The sequence below is a fragment of the Paramisgurnus dabryanus genome, chromosome 15, assembly GCF_030506205.2.
Source record: "Paramisgurnus dabryanus chromosome 15, PD_genome_1.1, whole genome shotgun sequence".
In the NCBI taxonomy this organism is placed as follows: Eukaryota; Metazoa; Chordata; class Actinopteri; order Cypriniformes; family Cobitidae; genus Paramisgurnus; species Paramisgurnus dabryanus.
In genome coordinates this window covers 28,171,400-28,192,106 of record NC_133351.1, presented here as the reverse complement: position 1 = coordinate 28,192,106, position 20,707 = coordinate 28,171,400, and the positions used below count along the sequence as shown (strand labels likewise).

Here is a 20,707-nt window from a genome sequence, read left to right as displayed (position 1 = left end):
CAAAGGTGACAGATGATTCATAAAAGAACATAGTTTTATCATATACTGGTAAATTCTGCAGGCGACAATGTAAATACAAGCAGTTTCTGTAAGTCTGAAAGTCGCAGGATAAAAGATGAAGACATGTTATAAAGATGTTAAAGCAAAATACAGGTCTAATGTAGTATAATGCAAAGCCTGTTGGTATTTAAGCCTGTGGTTTATTCTGCTTTCCTATGCTACTACCTGGACCACACATTTCCCTGACAAACATTTGGATTGAGGGCTTTGGCAAAACAATAAAAAATATTGTTTTTTTGATATACAAGAAGCAATAATGCAATAAATTGTAACGGTTTTGCATATTTAATTAAATTATCTGCCTACATTGCCACATTTTTTATCCAAGCTAGACTCGCCTGAGCATGCTGTTGACTTATTCGAATATGCTGCTTATATTAAGTGATGGAAAGACTTAATTTCAACTGGATATTTTATCTGTAACGTCTTCACAGTTTTGTTATATCAAAGTAAATAAGAACAATTAGTGAATATACACACCGGTTAAGAACAACGCATGGTTAAGAACGTAATAAAAAGCTGAACAAGTGAGCATCATGAGGTTCATGTTAAATGGTCAAAGATTTCAGGTCAGGCAAGTGTGGAATTTGTTTCAAAGAAAAAAAAGAGATGAGTGAATAACAAGTAGCCAAAGAAAAAAAGTGATGAGCACATTTTAAAGAACCCAGGAATGTTGGAGACTTGAATAAGTTGATGATGTAACATTCAGATAGGATTGAATGGCTGTGCCCATCCTTTCAAGCATGATTAGGAAGGTGAGGAAGTCCTTGGAATAAGCCGTAAACATTACATTCACGTGATCAGTTTTGGGACTCCCAAGTAGAAAGAAAGATCAATAAATCATCTTGCGTTTCAAAGTTGAAGCTGATTCAAGAACTTTCTGAAGTTTGAACATTTGGCCAAGGAGGGTAACGGAGACACGACTTCTCACTTTTCAAGACATATCTGTAAGAACTTTCAAGGTGATGGCAGGTAATTTAAGGACACGTTTACAAGACACGATGTTTTCCTTTGCGTTCTTGAATACGTTACGCACACAGGACAACGTTTTCACGGATTTTCGTTTTTGTAGTTTACATGGAAACAATTATGTAATTTTCAAAAACTTGCAATCTTAAAACATGCCAAAACATTTAGAAAGTTTCCCATTTTGGTTTTAAAATGTTTAAATGTAAACGGCCCCTAAAAGATCAAGTTAAGAAATACAAAACTCTTCTTTTTGTTAGAATCAAAGCACTACCTTTTGTCCAGATCCGAGCAGCCAACAAGCGCACAAAACTAAGAATCCATTGCAAATCATTTTAAATCCATGTTGGGATCTTCATGTTATTTTGATTTCAGTCCAGGAGATCGTGAACTCAGAACTTGAAGTAATATGATGATGTTCTTATCAAGAATAAATACATCAGAATGGAGTGGGGTTCCTTCACCAACTCTTGAAGTAGGAAATATTCAAGACATAAGTTGAAATGGCTTCTCCAGGAAAATAAAGTAACAGTTTGTTTGTCTCTCAGGAAAAGAAATGGAAGCTAGTGGAGTTCAAGTTACAACTGGAGCAAACAAAACAGATAAAATATCCAGTTTTATGTTGGGTAAAATATCAAATACTTTTGTACTTTGAATGCCTCCAATTTAAGATATAGTATATGCTGATAATATGGCATTGTTTGTGTTTATATGCTACACGTTTGAACTTAATTTTAATGCAAATAATTTATTACAACATTTAGGGAAATGTTTGAAATATTTATATGAGTTATTTAACTAAACATGTACTCTTAACCGAGATGGTTCCAGATAGGATTTAGTAATATGAAAGCAACATAAACAAGAAATGTAACTTTAATTTTAAGACAAAATGAGAATCCAAATTTTCGTTTGAATTTGGAGCGAAAGTTAAAAAGATTAAAAATAATAACCCAAAGCCCTCTCTCCTCATAATTTCCTATGTGGGCCTTACATATAAAATCCTTTTATTTAAAACCTTCTGTTCTGCTTTGATACGTGAAACACTACAGCTGTCACTGGAAAATACTTTCTGCTTTATAATCCTGCCTGAAGCCTCAATGACACTACCACTTTTAAACCTTTGAAAAACTGCTCATACTGCCATGATAAAAATAAACATCAACAATCCTATTAGTCTGGTTGCTCAATGCACATTTCATCATTGTCTCAAAAGCATTTCAAACAGACAATAAAAACCCACATGCATCAATATACAAACCCTTATTTTCCAAAAGCCAATATGTTTCTCCTTCGCTATTAAAAATGCCACTTAATCCCCAAATACATTACCTCTATCAGACACTGTTGTTATCACTTAAAACTTAAACATTAATATAGTATTTGGGTATAATGTGTGGTGTCTGTATAACCTAAAGTATTTTTTAAGTTATATATGAAGAGCTCAGATGCAGAACCCTCGAAGTGTGTCTGACATTTTTTCTTGTAAATGAGTATTTTTATCAGACTTGATTTTGCCAACAAACGGGTATGTTTTGCCATGACCAAGCAGATTGTAAGTGAAATAATTTGATGAAAGCATAATACATGTTCGGCTAATATCACATGTTTGACTGAGGTGGCGTTTAGAGGCTTTTGCATTGGAGATACTCATATGCATGTTAGTGTCTTTTAGTATTTAGACATTTTGTAGATTAAATGGGAGTAATCGGATTGTTGCAGGTTCCACAATTTAGCAAATCTGATGCTCTGATATTTACATATGAAGAGTTTGGTTAAACGCAATAAATCCACTTTGACTAATTTCGGTAACACCGTGTTTTCTATACCAAGAAAGTGACAAGATGAAAACGACTATTTTCTGTTACAAACTGTCACATAGCATCTTTAGGTTATAATAACATTAAAAATTTAAATCCATAATTTGACTTTCAAAGATTGATTATATTAGCTTTGCGTAAAATAATGGAAAGTTTTTCCTAAGATCCCCTTGGGTCAATGTGTTAGCATGAGAGAAGCTTGATGTTGCATTTTTCGTCTCCCGAGTACCTCTCGCGTCTTTCTTTCCCACCACAGGTTTAGCAATGCCATCAAAAGTATTATTTTGTTTTTGTTTGTCTGATGATCACGCAGTACAAGATGAGGAAAACTAGGCCGCCATTGTTGTTTACAGTGCGTGGAATGGAGCGCTGTGATTTGTTGAGAAGATTTATTGCATTCTGTAGAAAAGGAGGAGTGGAAAAAAGGGAGAAAGATGACAGAATAACACGGCGGATATTGTGTTTTGCGTAAAATTAAGAGTTTGCTTTTAAATACTGACCTGATACAATACTGATTTTGGCAGTAACTTTTTTTTAAATGCGTTTATCGCGCTTTGGAACCAAACTCTTCATATTTTATTAAAAAATCTGGGCACTTCTAAATTTAATAGCAAATTTCACAAAATACAGCTTATTCATGGCAGTACACTGAATTTTGAAAAGATATGTAATTGTAAATATTTTACATGTCTTTTATTATAAACAACATTACCCTACTTTAATAAATGACATTAGGGTCAATGACATGACATGCATATTTTTGTTTCCGGGGGCATTATTTTACTATAACATTTATGATATGTCATTTAATTTTATAAAACATATTTAGTTTAAATACAATTTCAGTATTTTTAATAACAAATACTCATGTTTTATGTATCAAACTTGTAAAATGGCGTTGATGGTGTTTGAATAATAATTCTTTTTTATTCTTTTGTGGCATTATGTTTTAACATTTCCTATAAACAATTTTCATGAATATCAGTAGTTTTCATGTCGGAATGAAACTTTTGTAGATTTCGCTCAAATCAAATAAACTATTTTAATGTACTGGGTAGACTGGTACACTTTCTGTGTCAGGTGGTACGACCAATGTAAAACTAGACAAATTGCTATTTTATCAGACACATTTTATTTGTTTTTAAAAAGTATATTTCTGAATTTGATATCACAGGCAATAGCTTATACCAGCAGCATCCAAGTAGAAGTCAAATGTTAAATGTAAATTCATTGCAGAGGTCAGGTGGTGCAACCAGAAAGTCAAAGGGTGCTATGAATGCCCCTCAGAAATAAAAAAAATAACATTTAAGCTTAATATTTTAAACAAGCTAATAATTTAGCGAATAATTTTTGTTTTTTTTAATGCAAGCTATAAGGTTGTCTATAATTGTTGATATATATCAGGGGTGTCCAGACTTTTTTGTTTGGCGATCTACTTTTAAAATGATCTACCTGCTAAAAAACACAGTTAATTATTTTTATAACACTTTAAATGCTTGTTAGGACTAAACCCTATATCTCTACATTGAATTTAGGGCTGTTACCATTACTATATTCTTTTTGAGGAGTTAAAAAAATCATGAGTACATGTCGAGTATTCCTTAAAATAGCGGAGATGCAGTTTAGTGAAACAAACTAGAAAATGACAACAGTATTAGAGCATATAAATTAGCGCTACGCTGCCTCGCCCGCTCTTTCTCTTGTTTGCTCGCTCGCGTACACACACCATGCGCGTGGATCAGGTCCTGGGTGAAGGCAAGAATGCGCATCCTGGTGAATTTCGAAAGTCAGACGACTGAGCTCCAGCTGCCTGGCATAAGATTTATAAAAACACATCTGAGAAGAAAGTCGCAGCAACTCAGAGTAATTGTGAAACACGCAAGTATTTTAAGACCATAATGCCAATTTCGCGCGTGGAGCAGCAGTTAACTTATGTGCGATCTACCGACATTGCCTTTGCGATCGACTGGTCGATTGTATTGACGTATTGGACACCGCTGATATATATACTTTGTTCTTAATTTTATTGTAAATTTCATTGTTTTACACATTTCAAATTCATTCCAGTATCAAATAAACAAACAATTAGCATGACACAAGGTGCGCATTAAAACTTATCTGCCAAATAAACAATGATTGGTTGTACAACCTGATATTTTTTAAATGGTGATATCAAAAAATATTGTAAGAAAAAAATTGTACTGAAATGTTGTTAAATAAAAAATATTTTTAAACACAATTCTGACTCTAAAATATATTACAAAAAATATGTTTTGAGGAGCTTGTTTTGTCATTGACTCAATGTCTGTTAACAATGTAACCATACGGCATTCAAATGAGCAGAAGAAAATCTGATATAAAATGTGTGTCTGTATTGTTTAGCAGACCTTTTTATTTTTCAGACCAAAGGCATTCAAGAAACACATGCAAGCACACCCATTTATCTGATGTTCCTTAGAGGACATCACATCTTAAGACATGCTTGACTAGTTATAATTTGTAATATATACTCTTTACTTTATTAATATCAACTAAGTCAACAGGTATTTGGTGGCAGTTCAGCAACTAATGGAAAAAATTGTTTTTATGTGCGTCTCTATAGAACATCAGATCATTTCCGATTATTTTTAACATCAAAGTATGCTTGAATATATTGGCTATCCCAAGTGGCATTTCTCATTGTCAGGAGATATGAAGTGTTCATAATAATTGTTTTCCTCCAGAATAAGGAACAAGAACTCCATCACTCAACAGTGAGTGCTGAACAGTTTATTTGAGTTGTAAAGACATGCCAAAGGCCTCATAATATGTTGGCTATTTTTCTTCAGAACAAAATCTTGGGATGGGTGCCTTGTTTCAACACTCTGGAGATGTTCAAACAAGAACAATAAACTGTTTCATCAAAATCTCTCTGCAAAACAGCCAACAGCAAAGTCTATAACAAGAAAAAACTTGCAGCATGAATACAACCTAAGCTAATCTAAATTTCCGATAAGCATGTACAGTAGCTCCACATACCCATTTCTGAACTGATATGTGGTACAGCTTTTTTCACTTCATTTCAACTCTCATTTATGTTCTTGGAATAAGTTTAAGTGAACTAAAATGGGCATAGTTTAAGGCTCTCATTAAACAATAAATTACAATACACATAATTATTCATAGAATTAACTACTTTAAAATGAATTGTGCATCAAAATTAAAACTAAAAAGTGAAAGTTGGATTAACTTAAAAATTGAATTTTGTCTTTAAGTGGAAAATGTAAGTTAAAAAAAGGTTAAATAATTAAAGTGTTTTAAGTAGATCCAACTTTCACTTTTTACAATGCATAATTACTAACCAATAATCATAAACACAATTCTGTAGCTATCTGTGGGATATTACTTTTACATTTATGCATGAAGTTGAGATTTTTCGCCAGTTAACTCTTTCCCTACAATTTCTTTTCTTTTATCAGAAGAGTCATTTAAAGGGACATTTAAAATGACTAAATGTTAACACCTATCAAAAATGGGTAGGTTTCTTAAAAAATACCAAATTTTGAGCAAAAAAGCTTAAATAATTGTATTTTTGTAAATGACTTTTGATAGAGATCAGATTCAGAGCGATCCTCAAAACATACATGGAGTTTAAACTGGTTGCCTAAGGGAATACTTCCGTGTTGTATAAGTTGGATAAGAGTGCCAGCTGGTGGAAATAGTCGAAATACGGTTTGCCGGAAAAACTTCTCATTGGCAGGGAAGCGTTTTCTCTTAATTGAACTCGGGAAAGATTTAATAGAACGGTACATTTTTCCATAGATTATTATCAAACCAGCGTTTCACGCTCCCGCACTTTAGGTGGCGCAGAGAGACCAACATCCATAGCCAACAGCCACCAAACGCCACCAGTGGAAGAGATCGCCTCAAACGGAAAGTGCGCTTCCTGCTTTTTGCATTCACGCTAATAGTGTGTAAATAACATTCAGTTTCTTGCAAAAACTGATTGATTTGCTTCACAAGACGTCAATATGTCACACGGAGCTATGGGGGATTACTTTTGTATTGGATATATATGCTTTAGCTCTTAAAGTGTGTGGATCGGTTGACTTGCATGACGGAGCACTGGGGTTTCTGATAAATATCTTCTTTATTGTTCTACTGATGAAAAAACATATTGGATGGTGTAAGTGTTATAAATAAACTTGATTTTGAAAGTATGCTACCGTTTTATTACAGTTTCGAATTTATTTTCGTTGTTTTATTTAAATGGCCTACCCTTTACGTTGTTAGTAAATACTGTGCTGCTAATTTCTGATACGGGAATGTTTGTTTGTTAGAAAAATGTTAGGCTACCTTATTAAGTCGTGTGACAGGCACGCCGCTTCCGGCTTGCGCTGTTCTGTAGTTTATTAAAAGTTTATTCTTAATGATTATGTTTGACGAGTGTTGCTTTTACAAATGCATGTTTTAAACGACTCAAACTAACAGTGATTTAATATGTTAAAGGACTTACTGATCAAAAGCCGTAGTACATGAAATAGCTGTGCATAATATCAGCTGTGCAACTCAAAAAAGTGATCGGCCACGTATTATTAGTGTATATTGCCATTTATCCTCTCATCACTACTAACATCCATGAAAAATTGACTGGTAAACATTGGTATATGATCTGTCTGACCAAATGCAGAGACATTTTGAATACAGCACAATTGTTCCTGACACCATGGAGTTAAAAATGGTCACCTATCATTCATTTCTACTAACAAGAGAAATGCCCCTTAGCAGCCAAGAAGAATTTAAAGCAAGTCGTTGTTTGCTTTTGAGATATGAGGAAATGTGCAAGAGTTCGCAACCTTGTAATGAAAACACATTTTAAATCAAAAATATGAAGGAAACAAAAAGGATATGTTACCTCTGCACTTCACAGGGAATTATAGAAGACATGATAGAAATCATCAAATTACTGAATAAGAATACATTTCACATTTAGCCAAAACCAAGCCAATAACACCAAATCTGGTAACATTGAAGAAGAGCTCCATCAAAGCATGTTTCCAAACTTTTTACATAAATAGATTCTTAACAATAATATAATGATCGTACTGTGAATAATGGAATACTTTGTTTGGGTGATCAAAAGTTTACATGTTCAGTGTTAAATCAATCTCATATAACAGTCAACTCCAAAAAGACAAAAGCTCTCCTGTATTGTAGTGTAACGTTTCCTGTACTGCATTGTAAAAATTAAACATTGGATTAACTTAAAAATTACTTCAATTGGTAACACCTAAAATATTTAAACATTTTAACTTAAAATTTTCACTTAAAAGGACACTCCACTTTGTTTGAAAATATGCCCATTTTCCAGCTCCCTTAGTTAAACATTTGATTTTAACCGTTTTGGTATTCATTCAGCTGATCTCCGGGTCTGGCGGTACCACTTTTAGCATAGCTTAGCATAGTTTATTGAATCTTATTACCATTAGCATCAAAAATAGCCAAAGAGTTTCAATATTTTTCCTATTTAAAACTTGATTCTTCTGTAGTTACATTGTGTACTAAGACTGATGGAAAATTAAAAGTTGCGATTTTCTAAACAGATATGGCTAGGAACTATACTTTCATTTCGGCGTAATAATCAAGAACTTTGCTGGCGTAACATGGGTTGAGCAGGCGCAATAATGTTACGCAGCACCTGAAAATAGTCCCCACTTTCAATAGCAGGGGACAATTTTCGGGCACTACAGAAAGTCAAGTTTTAAATAGGACAAATATAGAAACTCTTTGGTTATTTTTAAGCGCAATGCTAATGGTCTAATCAGATATAATGGATTATGCTAAGCTATGCTAAAAGTGGTATCGGCAGACCCGAAGATCAGCTGAATGGATTCCAAAACAGTAAAAAAGCCCTGTTTTCAGATTGTTTATGGTGAAATAGAATGGTTTTGACTGAAATTTCGACATTTGCGGCTGCCCTGAGAATTTTCACGTGTTTGTGTTTCAGCTCAGACCTCTACAATGGGTTTAATGGTGCACAGGAACAATCCTTCCTAAAATGCATTAAACTTTCGTTTACAAAGACGTGAAACTCACCGAGTGGTCAGGGGTGTTCACTGGTATGCTCACACAAAAATCGCTCCAAAAGACGCATTCCAACAGGTTTTATCGTAGTTTTTACCAACTCCATTGACTTGTATTAGTTGTGGTGTGAGGTACGGTATTACTCCGTGCCGGGAACTTTGTTTCTATTCTTGCAATTGGAGAAGGCGGATTAGCGCCACCACCTGGGCTGGAGTGTCTATTATTCAAGCTCTAAGCGGAAGAATATACGGGTGTGAGGCGTTTGGAAAAATAGGTCCACAAGTTAACAACGAATGCTAAAACAGCTGTTGGAAAGCATCTTTTGCAGCGATTTTTGTGTGAGCATACCAGTGAACACCCCTGACCACTCGGTGAGTTTCACGTCTTTGTAAACGAAAGTTTAATGCATTTTAGGAAGGATTGTTCCAGTGCACCATTAAACCCATTTTAGAGGTCTGAGCTGAAACACAAACACGCGGAAATTCTCAGGGCAGCCGCAAATGTCGAAATTTCAGTCAAAACCATTCTATTTCATCATAAACAATCTGAAAACAGGGCTTTAAGTCTAAAATACCGAACTTGTCCTTTAAAGTGAGAGTTCAATTTTTAGGCGTTACCAATTCAAGTAATTTTTAAAGTAGATCCAACTTTTACTTTATACAGTTTGTACTGTACTGACATTCTTTTAAAGGGATAGTTAACCAAAAAATGAAAATTATGTCATTTACTCAGCCTAATGTTGTTCACCTTTATGATTTTGAATACAAAATAATATATTTTAATAAATGATGGTAAGCACACAGTTGACGGTATATGTTGATTTCCATAGTAGGACAAACAGATACTATGGAAGTCAATGGGTACCGTCAACTTTCTGCTTATCAAAATCACTCATCAAAATATCTTCTTGTGTTCAACTGAATAAAAAAAACAATGAGAGTGAGAAAAAGATGACAAAATTTTCATTTTTAGGTGAACTATCCCTTTAACCTCACTATATCAATAATTTTTGAGGGAAATTTTCCAAAAGTAAGAGAATAATAAAAGTAGCAACCACCTTAATATTGTAATCAGGGAAAAAGCATGACTAATACACAACAAGTTGCTTTTTTTATTTAATTGAAGACTAATCCTATTACTTTTGCTGCCACATCAAACCTAACATTAGCTTTAAAGGAATAGTCTACTCATGTTCAATATTAAACCATGTTATTACCTTAACTAAGAAGAGTTGATACATCCCTCTATCATCTGTGTGCGTGCACATAAGCGCTGGAGCGCGCTGCGACACTTCGATAGCATTTAGCTTAGCCCCATTCATTCAATGGTACCAATCACAGATCAAGTTAGAAGTGACCAAACACATCAACGTTTTTCCTATTTAAGACGAGTAGTTAAACGAGCAAGTTTGGTGGTACAAAATAAAACGTAGAGCTTTTCTAAGTGGATTTAAAAGAGGAACTATATTTTATGGCGTAATAGCACTTTTGGGAGTACTTCGACTCGGCGCAGTAACACCCTCCCTCTCCCATTCTGAGAGGGAGAAGGGGAGCGAACTTTTCAGGCGAGTCGAAGTACTCCCAAAAGTGCTATTCCGCCATAAAATATAGTTCCTCTTTTAAATCCGCTTAGAAAAGCGCTATGTTTTATTTTGTACCACCAAACTTGCTCGTATAACTACTCGTCTTAAATAGGAAAACGTTGATGTGTTTGGTCACTTCTAACTTTATCTCTGAGTGGTACCATTGAATGAATGGGGCTAAGCTAAATGCTATCGAAGTGTCACAGCGCACTCCAGCGCTTACGTGCACGCACACAGATGATAGAGGGATGTATCAACAATTCTTAGTTAAGGTAATAACATAGTTTAATATTGAAAATGAGTAGACTATTCCTTTAAGTGAGGTAAAAATCACTGACAAAGTGGTTTACAGCTGGTGACCCAGAATATTCCAAATTTGATTTGGCTCTCCTATCTGACAAACCAGGTTCAGTTGATTAATCTCTTCTATAAATATAGACAAAACACAAAAAAGTGGTTTGGGCCCTCAGGACAGGAATTGACAACCACTGTATCAGTGATTTTATCTCACTTAAGGGTGATGTTTGACCCCAGGACATGAGAGAAACAAACCAGCTGACATTCATTAATAACACCTTCTGTGCAACAACACACACTATGAAGGGCACTTTGAATTTAATTAAAAACCAAAGTAAGGACAACATGGCCCATGTCTTTAAAGAGGCTCAGGAAACCTCATCAAGATTACATAACCGAAATGAACTAGTGGCTTGTTCTCATATTGTCTTGGCAGTGGTAGAAAAGTAGTCTCATGTTATAAATATAAATAATCTTTTTGTTGTTGATGGAGCCCTTCTTAAATGAAACACCAGTTGGGCATTTGTATAAATGTAGAGGATAGAGAGAGATACAGTTACTTTAAATGAGCTCTGAGCAGCAGTTAGATAAGACTTACTCTGCCTTGGCTCCCTGGACCAGAAGGGTTTTAATGCAGTCAACGCTACCAGCACGTGCCGCTTTGTGGAGAGGGGTTTCTCCCACATAGTCCTACGAAACAGATGGCAAGGAATACATTGAGGAAGTCAGTAACTCAATAGCTAATTCCAGGGATACTTATTGATATACTTGAATATGGAAAGAATAGGCAAGAATATTTTTCAGTAATGTTTTACAAACTGGACTGGCCTTGGCATGCATTTGGCAGACGCTTTTGTCTAAAGCGAAATGCAATGCATTACAAGATATACATCTTATCAGTACAGCAGTGTTTCCCACAGATATGAAATTTATTTGTGGTGGTAGCCGGTGATAAAGGCAATCATTATTACCCAACAAAGTAAAATGGTCTACTATACATGTGACAAACAACTATAGTAATGTGTGAGTGTTACACAATACTTTGATTTATTGAACATACTAATTTCACATAAGCTGAAACACATGTGCATACACATATGTGAAAAGATTTATTAAAGGAAAACACCACTGTTTTTTAATATTTTACTATGTTCTTACCTCAACTTAAAGGAGACATATCATGCTAAATCCACTTTCTTGGCTCTTAAATGCATTTTGTTGTATATTTGTAGTGTTTATAAGTACATAAAAGTTGAAATTAGTCTCTTCAGGTGCTTTGTTGATATCTTTATATTCTGTTTTGGTCATATTTTCCAACCGGTTCTGATTTTTCTATTATCTATTACGTTTTTTGAACAATTACGTCACAGTATTTGCAGCGGAACTGCTAAATAAGGACATCGACTTCCAGCCCAACACTACGAGCAATCCGCCATTTTATATTTCTCGCTGCGATATTGTAGTCCAAGCTCAAGGATGCATAAGTTACGAGAGCGTAAGAAATGTACTCACATCTGTGGGTAAAGTCATTTTTGTGTGCCCCAGGCACTTTAAGGATAACTACTTCACCAATCTCCGCCAGTATAAAGAAGGATTTGCCGATAGACTTCGTCTGATTGAGGGGTCAATTACTTCTTTCTTTGGAGACGACGAGCAGAGCACTTCGGTAAGCAGTTTATAACTTAAAGTAAAAAAGTAAAGTACACGGTGGTCATGGTTTAGCAGTGCTGTTTCTCACTCCGAAGGCTGCAGCCTGCGGAGATCGCTTTTGGGCATCAAGCCTGGTTTAAGTTAACTGAGCATCACATTTGCAAGTCATGAGCATATTACAACAACTTACGATTAACTAAGAATAATAGTAAACTTTATAATTGTTAATATTCTGAAATAAGACCGTCTTGATGACGCATGCAGCCTAGATATGCGACCTCCGGAGGCTGCAGCCTCACACCATTGCGATACCTTCATATGAAGACGTTGTTCTGCAGGTTCGTCGTCTTCATTTTCCTCTCAGTCCGTTTCCGACTCTGGCGCGAACATATAAGGCTGGATGGACAAGTCTTCCGTTGTTGACATTTTGTGAATAACGAGTAAATAAAAAGTTTCTGTGCAGCTAGATAATCGTATCTCTGCTATAAAACTACAAAAATGGCCGAACGGGGTGGAGTTTAACCGAGTGTCACCTCTGCAACCTGGAGTGGGGGCAGGGTATGACGTGCATTTAAAAAGACAGTACCAAAACGAGTTGCTCTCAGATGCACATCAGAAAAGGGGTAGAAAGGGGGCCTGTGGGGCTATAATAATGAGGAATTCAGACCCAAGCATTGCAGTTTCGCTTTACATAGACCACAAATAGATGATTTATATGTAAAAAGGACAGATTTAAAAGCATGATATGTCTGCTTTAAACAAATTAATACATACCTATCTTTTTTCAATGCATGGACTTAATCTTTGTGCAGCGCGTCATCAATGTGTTAGCATTTAGCCTAGCCCCATTCATTCCTTAGGATCCAAACAGGGATGAATTTAGAAGCCACCAAACACTTCCATGTTTTCCCCATTTAAAGACTGTTACATGAGTAGTTACACGAGGGCACAAAATAAAACGTGCCATTTTTTTAAGCGGATAAAAAATGAAAACTATATTGTATGAGCACTTAATTTGCAGCACTTCGACGTCGGCGGAGTGCTGTAGAGGGGAGTAGTCAGGAGTGATGATGTTACTACACCAGAGGTCGAAGTGCTGCAAACTAAGTGCTCTTCCGCCATACAATATAGTTCTCACTTTTTATCTGCTAACACATTCACAACGATTAAGTGCATGCAAAAAGATAGGTATGTATTAATTCGTCTAAGTTGAGGTAAGAACATTGTAAAATATTGAAAAACGGTGGTGTTTTCCTTTAACATTGTAAGAGATCGAGAAAGACTATTTTTCATACAATAATATGTAAAGCATATTAATGATTGACAATGTAGGTCTATATATTATAAACAGGTCTAGAGATTATAAATGGGACTCGTATAACTGTTAATGTAGGTTTCTTCGCTTTCTATTAAATAAAGCAGAAGCAGTAAAATTGCTTTTCTTTCTATTCCTCTCTTGCCGATTAAAAGAGCTTAAACCACTTACTATTTCAGATTTAGTAGTCTACTTGATGTCACTTTGAGGGGTGACTTTAACTTTGCGTTTTTTTAATCTTGAGTTCTTGAATAAGGACCATTTGCCCATTTGAGCTATAATTGCTCGTTCAGTGCATTAGCATTGCTTATTTGCCATCATCTCTTCTGAGCAAACATTTTAGATATATAAAGACAGTTCATTAATAATATTATTATAAAAATGGGACAAAGAAAGTGCAGCACGTGGTCGTGACTCTCAAAACAAGAGGGCAGATGTTATCGCCATTGAAACCGGAGGCACAGTTGAAACTGTGCATGAGCCTAAGTACCCAATAAGCGTTCTCTTATCGACTCGGGTTTTACACACAATGTTAATAACCAGACCCGGAACCCGAAGTAATTAAATGGGAACGACCCGGACCTGACTGACCATTTAAAATATATACCCGGAACTGCACAGTTCCCGGGTTCTCCGTGAAGACCTCTAATGCATAAAACTCTGCTCAAGTTCAGAAACATGGAACGACACAATGTGACACAGAGCTCACTGGGAGTCACAAGAGGTGCCTGCATGCAAACAGTCATAATGAAAGTGTGTCATTATCACGGAAGAACAAATAAAAGACAAAATTTGATGCTAAAAATACTTGGGCGGTTGTTAATATACCTGGGCGGCCCGCCCAAGTAAAGTCAATGTGTGGGAAACACATGAGTGCAGGAATTTTGTCAATACAGTCTTCTTATTCCAGCATTGAATTATCTTTTTCAGAAAGGTTTATAATTATAAACATTTAACCAATATCCTTAAGTAGATAAACAGACTCTATAGACAAAAAAGTAACGCACCAAAATTTGACCAAAATCAAACAATACTAAATATTTTTCATTCAGTCCTATGCAACAGAATAAGCAATCAAATTTAACAGCTTTTTAATTTAAATAATGTGAAGTTATAGAAAACTATTATATGTAATACAGTAGTAAAGCAATGTAGCAATTTAGCAGCCTTGTTAATACTAAATTTAATTAAAATACCCAATAATTTGAATAAAAACAACAGGCAAAACATAATAACAGCATGGTAGTGAGCCTCTCATCAGTTATTCAATTAACATAAAAAATATATTTGATAGGCAGAGCACCATTGATTTTCCCTTTACTTGTTTGGTTGTTCTTTAATTTGAGCTGAAAACCACTAATGCCATTTTCATCCAAAGATGACATTTTTGTGCATCCTATTGGCTGTATACTGTGCCATAGGGAATTACAGCAAACTAATATATGCCCATAAATAGGGGTGGACGCCGGTGTGATCAACAGTTGGTATGTGGGAGTAATTTTATTTCACTGTAACAATACATGAGTGTCAGTGTTTTGCTCTAAGTATGAGATAAATTCCAGTTTGTACAACCTTTGTATATAAACCCAAACAATGTCCACACCACAGATGTTTCACCCCTTTAACTCTTTCCCCGCCACAAAATTACATTTAGGAAATTTTTTATGAAAAGCGACCCACAAAAATGAGGAAAACAATAAGCGATTCATTTTTAGGAAATAATAAAGAAGTAGTTAATAGTACGAAGTAGTTAATCATAGCAAACTAGCCTAACTAAAAGCAATAATATGACAATCAAATACAAGCAAAATACAGCACATCACTCCCCACTAACTAGCAGTGACAGTGCAATCTCTCGCCACAGCTCAGCATCATCATTTATTTAAAGCTTGTGGATCAGCCAGTTAGGCACTCCTAACAGGAGACCTGAACTCCTCACCCTGCCAGAAAAACCTCACTGGATAAATGATCCAGTGAGCATCACCCAGCGGTTTCAACAAAAAACTGTGATTCATGGGAGAAGAATGTAGGTCAGTCTCACGCCCAGTTGGTTTTCCATTAAGCAGGATAAATCCAAGCAGTAAAAGACAAGACTGTGGATAAGAGATCAGTCGAGGGGGCGGGTGATGTCCTTAAATGATTAATGTTGATTTGCCTGAGCAAAGGGGATGTGAAACAGACCTATATTTGGAGAACAGTAACACACCGCTGGTTACATAACCATTGGCCTAGTAATCGAGTTGCTCTGCAGTAAACACCAATGAATGGTGTGGGCAAAGAATCTATGAAAAATACAACAAAAAAGTGTTCTGCATCCTACACTTGAGGAAAACCTCAATAATGATGCAATATCCAATGAACAATGAGATGCTACAACCATCATGCAGCGCCTATTGCCTCAGAATGAACTCATTGTGGTTAATTCAGTCTGATTTGTCACAGAAAACACCTTCAAAATTTGCTCTCAAGAAAAAATATCTGAGTTGAAAGGCATAATTAAAATCTTATCTTACAAAGTGGATAGGTCGATTTCTTAATGCTGATTGGTCAGTAGCTGTGGTTTATATGAAGCTGGGTGGGAGCGCATTTTAGGGCTGTCACGATTACTTTAAAAAAATCCTTAGGTGTCAAGTACTCATCCAAATAACATATGAGCAAACACCAAAGAATGTCAATAGTGACAGACTCCTTTGTAATAAGAAGATAAAAGAAATGTCCATCCCCATTTTAGCCCTGTATTGATTACTTAAGTCAGTTTTTAGTGTGAATTTAAAAAAAGACTATTTACTAATTGTTAATAAAAACTTTGAATACCAGAATAACCGATACTGACATTCCTAAAGCAAATTATAAACCATATTTGAGGTTAAAAGAATAATAAACGTTAGCCTGAAGAGTATACACACGTCAACATTTTGGTTCAAAAGTTTCCCTCTAGAAATGATCACTCCACCTCACATCGTCTGTCTATCAAAAGACAGAGTTATTGTGCGACTAATAAACAAACAATTTATTCAAACAAGCCTCTCCACATCAACTAATGATAAGGGGGCAGCCCTAATCACAACCATAACACAATTGGCTGCCTACAGTGATCTCTTACCTGTCTGTTTATATCAGCTCCAGCCTGCAGCAGCCACAGCAAGCACTGAGGATAACCTCCGAAGGCAGCGAGATGAGCAGGTGTCTGAGCAAAGCGAGAGGTCATGGAGTTCACACCACATCCTACATGCACCAGACGCATAACACAATCCAGCTGGGTGACAGAGGATACAAGAAACATTTCAATTGTGGCCAAAGCAAAAACAAATATTTACAAAATTGGCTGAACACTATACATGTTGCACGATAGGGCTGGGTATCGATTCAGATGTTCCAGATCGATTCGATTTCGATTCACAAGCTGTCAAATCGATTCGATTCCGATTCTCGATTACATTTTCGATTCCGGTTCTCTGGTAGGTTTTATACTCCATTCTCGATTCAACTCAATGAATATAGATTTAATACACATACTATATTAATAAAAAAGAACAGTGAACAGCAGTTTACAAGTGGGTAATTGATAAAAAGAAATTAAAAGCCACAACATGTCTTGCTTGCGAAATCTTAAATGCTTCCATTCCTCCGTTCAATGTTTGCGGAAATAAATATGAAAAAAAAAAATCGATTCTGCTCTTTGAGAATCGATTTTTAATCGACCACGTTTAAAAAAAAAACGATTAATCGAAAAATCGACTTTTTTGCCCAGCCCTATTGCACGATAAACCCCAAAACTGCCAAATTTAAAATCAAGACTTTTTTACACTATAGTTGTATCCCAATTCGAAAGCTGACTAAAATGCAGCCTCAAAATGCGTTCTTATTTTGTCGAGCCCCAAAGGATAAAAATGGATGTTTCACAGCCTTAGGCCGGGGTCTCCAACCCTACCATCCTGCCATTCAGTTCCAACCCAGGTCCAATATACCTGTCTGTAATTATCAAGCAAACCCTGAACACCCTGATTAGCTGATTCAGCTGTGTTTGATTGGGGTTGGAGCTAAAATCTGCAAGATGGTAGCTCAGCAGAGCAGGGTTGGAGACCCCTGGCCTAGGCCATACCAAGGTTCATTGCTGCACCTATAATGGCTGGATAAACTGGACGTTTTAAAATAAACATATACCTCTGGTATTACAGACAAGGCTTAAGGCTTGTCCTAGACCTATCTCAATAAAAAATAATTTGCACTAACTGATCTTAAAATATGCCAGTGCCACCGATTTATCTCAAGATACATACAAAAGATGCTTAAATCTCTTGATTTAACTAAGGCTTAGTCCTGGCCTTAAAATTAAGTCTTGTCTGTGAAACCAGGCCTTAAAACTTTAAAACCTTAAATAAAAGTGTGCATTTTGCAAAAAAAGGAACTTGTCACTGACTTTCTTACTTAGTATTTTTGTCTTGTTTTCAGTACAAATATCTAAAAAAAATTAAATCAAGATGTATTTTCTTGATGAACAAAATGACCTTAGAGAAGTCTAAGTTTCTTAAGTGAATTTGTGCTTAAAACAAGCAAAAATATCTGCCAATAGGGTAAGAAAAAAAATCTTGAAATACATTTATTTTATTTTTAAACACTTAATTCAACAAAAATTTTCTCACACCATTGCCAGATATTTTAGCTTGCTTTATTTTAATGTGTGTTGTTATTACGTTTATGTAATACTAAATTGCATTGTTTCTGATATACATTTTAAAGATGTGTTTTTTTTTTGTTACCGTCATAGAGAAGAGTATTACTTTTCCTGTGAGTTAAATACTGCTGAAAATACCTCCAAGACTTGAATAAGCTAATCAGACAATAGTGGCCGAGAGCAGTAAACACTAGAATTTGACAAGACATTTTTTGTGTAAAAAGACTCTTAGATTTTATGGTTCGCTGGACAGTTTTTGGGGGGCAGAAGTCGGCCCTAAATTCCATAGGCTAGAAGTGTCATTTAAAGAGTAACCAAACCCTAAACCAACTTTTTTTAGTTAATGATCTGTAAGAATGGGGCTTTATTAGTGCTGTTCATTTATTTGAGTAACTTTTTTGACATTTGGTTATAAAGTGTTTCAATGCAACAATATATGGTGTAAAAACGTCTGAGTGCTGCCCTCTTCAGGTTGAACGGTAGCTACAGCAGTTGAATTTGCCTGTTGGATGTTGCAGTACTATGTGATATAAGTGGTACGATCCAACGTAAGCAGGTTCAAGCTGACCACGCCGTTTTTACGATCTCACCACACACTAGGTAAGAGCTCAGTTCATCCCCTTTATCTCCGTTAGGGTCTGCCCACTTTTCTTGCATTTTTTAAATATTGCCAGTGGGTGGAGTCAGGCTCTGAACAGGGGTTTAGTTACTCTTTAAAGCGTAACTAAACCCCTGGTCAGAGCCTGACTCCACCCACTGCAATATTTGAAAAATGCAAGAAAAGTGGGCAGATCCCAACAGAGATAGAGGGGACGAACTAAGCTCGTATCAAGTGTGTGGTGAGATCGTAACAAGGGCGTGGTGAGCTTGAACCTGCTTACGTCACGAGTCATTTTTTGGACCCAACATCCAATGGGAAAATTCAAATGCAGTAGCCACCGTTCAACCTGAAGAGGGCAGCAATCAGACGTTTTTACACCATATATTGTAGTATTGAAACACTTTATATCCAAATGTCAAAAAAATTACTAAAATCAATGAACAGCACTAATAAAGCATCATTCTTACAGATCATTAACTAAAAAAAGTTGGTTTAGGGTTTAGTTACTCTTTAAAGGACCAAGCGTTTGAATTGGGGCACAGCTTATTTATCTATTTTCATTTAAAAGCTGTCTGTAGAATTTGCATCTGACACCAGGAGATTAGAACAGAATGCCTTTACTGTCATTACACGTCTGTACAACGAATCCATCTAGTACATCAACAACCAGACATGCTCATCAGCCTTTGCCAATGGGGTCAAAGTTTGGCTGGTTAGCCAGTCAGCCCCTGCTGGTAGAAGTAAATACTTCACCATTCTGGGAACATGAAGCATCCCATTTTTGCAATTAACAGACAGTTTACAATACAGTGGAACTATTCTAGACATGCCATTTGCCATTTTGCATATACATTTCTTGACTCTTATTCCTGCAAAATCTTTAAGGATTCGTTCAGACACTCCCGCTCTCTAAAATATTAAACACACCCAGATAAAGATCACAACACAGAGAAAGTGGGAGTGGCACAAGAATCGGGAGAGATTTATAGCTTCCTCATAACTACTTTTATGAGTCATCTGAGATTATTTTGATATGAAACAATTAGTGCGCTGAAAAGCCATTGATTTTTCTTTCCGTACACACAACCTGTAATAACATTAGTCAATGTGTGTTGGTCACACCGTGTTGGATATGTCAGTTGTGCTAGCTGCTGATACTAATGAATTAATGAATTATTTTGCTAACCTTAGTCCTAAGTGTTGAGATGCAATACTGAAAAGCACCCCCGTATTTTGTGGAGATAAAATCAATACAATGCTTAAAATTCACTTTCAACATAGATTCCAGAAATGAACCTTGGTTGGTTAAATCATTTTGATAACTCTTGCACATCTTGCATTTCTTCTGGTTTGGTAAACTCAAGAAATCCGAGAACACAATAGCTACACAACAGATAATGTAGCGAGAGAGAGAGAGAGAGAGAGAGAGAGAGAGAGAGAGAGAGAGAGAGAGAGAGAGAGAGAGAGTGAGAGAGAGAGAGAGAGAGAGAGAGAGAGACCTGCAAGCATCGAATCTTGTTACCTACAACGATGTTACTGTACACTGTAAAAAGTGAAAGTTTGATTAACCTAAAAAAATACTTACTTTCATTGGGAACACCTTAAAAATCTCCAAACTTAAAGATTTTATTATTTACATTATTATTACTATAATTGTATTGTTTTGTTTTTATCACCA

At 35.8% G+C, this 20,707-nt stretch overlaps 1 protein-coding gene across 1 annotated transcript in view; it reads right to left on the bottom strand.

The window, feature by feature from the left end:
* Positions 1-20,707, bottom strand: part of ankrd10b (ankyrin repeat domain 10b) — a 34,086-nt gene that overhangs the window by 12,391 nt on the left and 988 nt on the right. Inside the window, exons 2-3 of the mRNA XM_065292952.2 lie at positions 16,857-17,009; positions 11,387-11,478 (exon numbers count right to left, since the gene is read on the bottom strand). Of these exons, the coding sequence (XP_065149024.1) occupies positions 11,387-11,478; positions 16,857-17,009 (245 nt within the window). The remainder of the gene's footprint in view (positions 1-11,386; positions 11,479-16,856; positions 17,010-20,707) is intronic.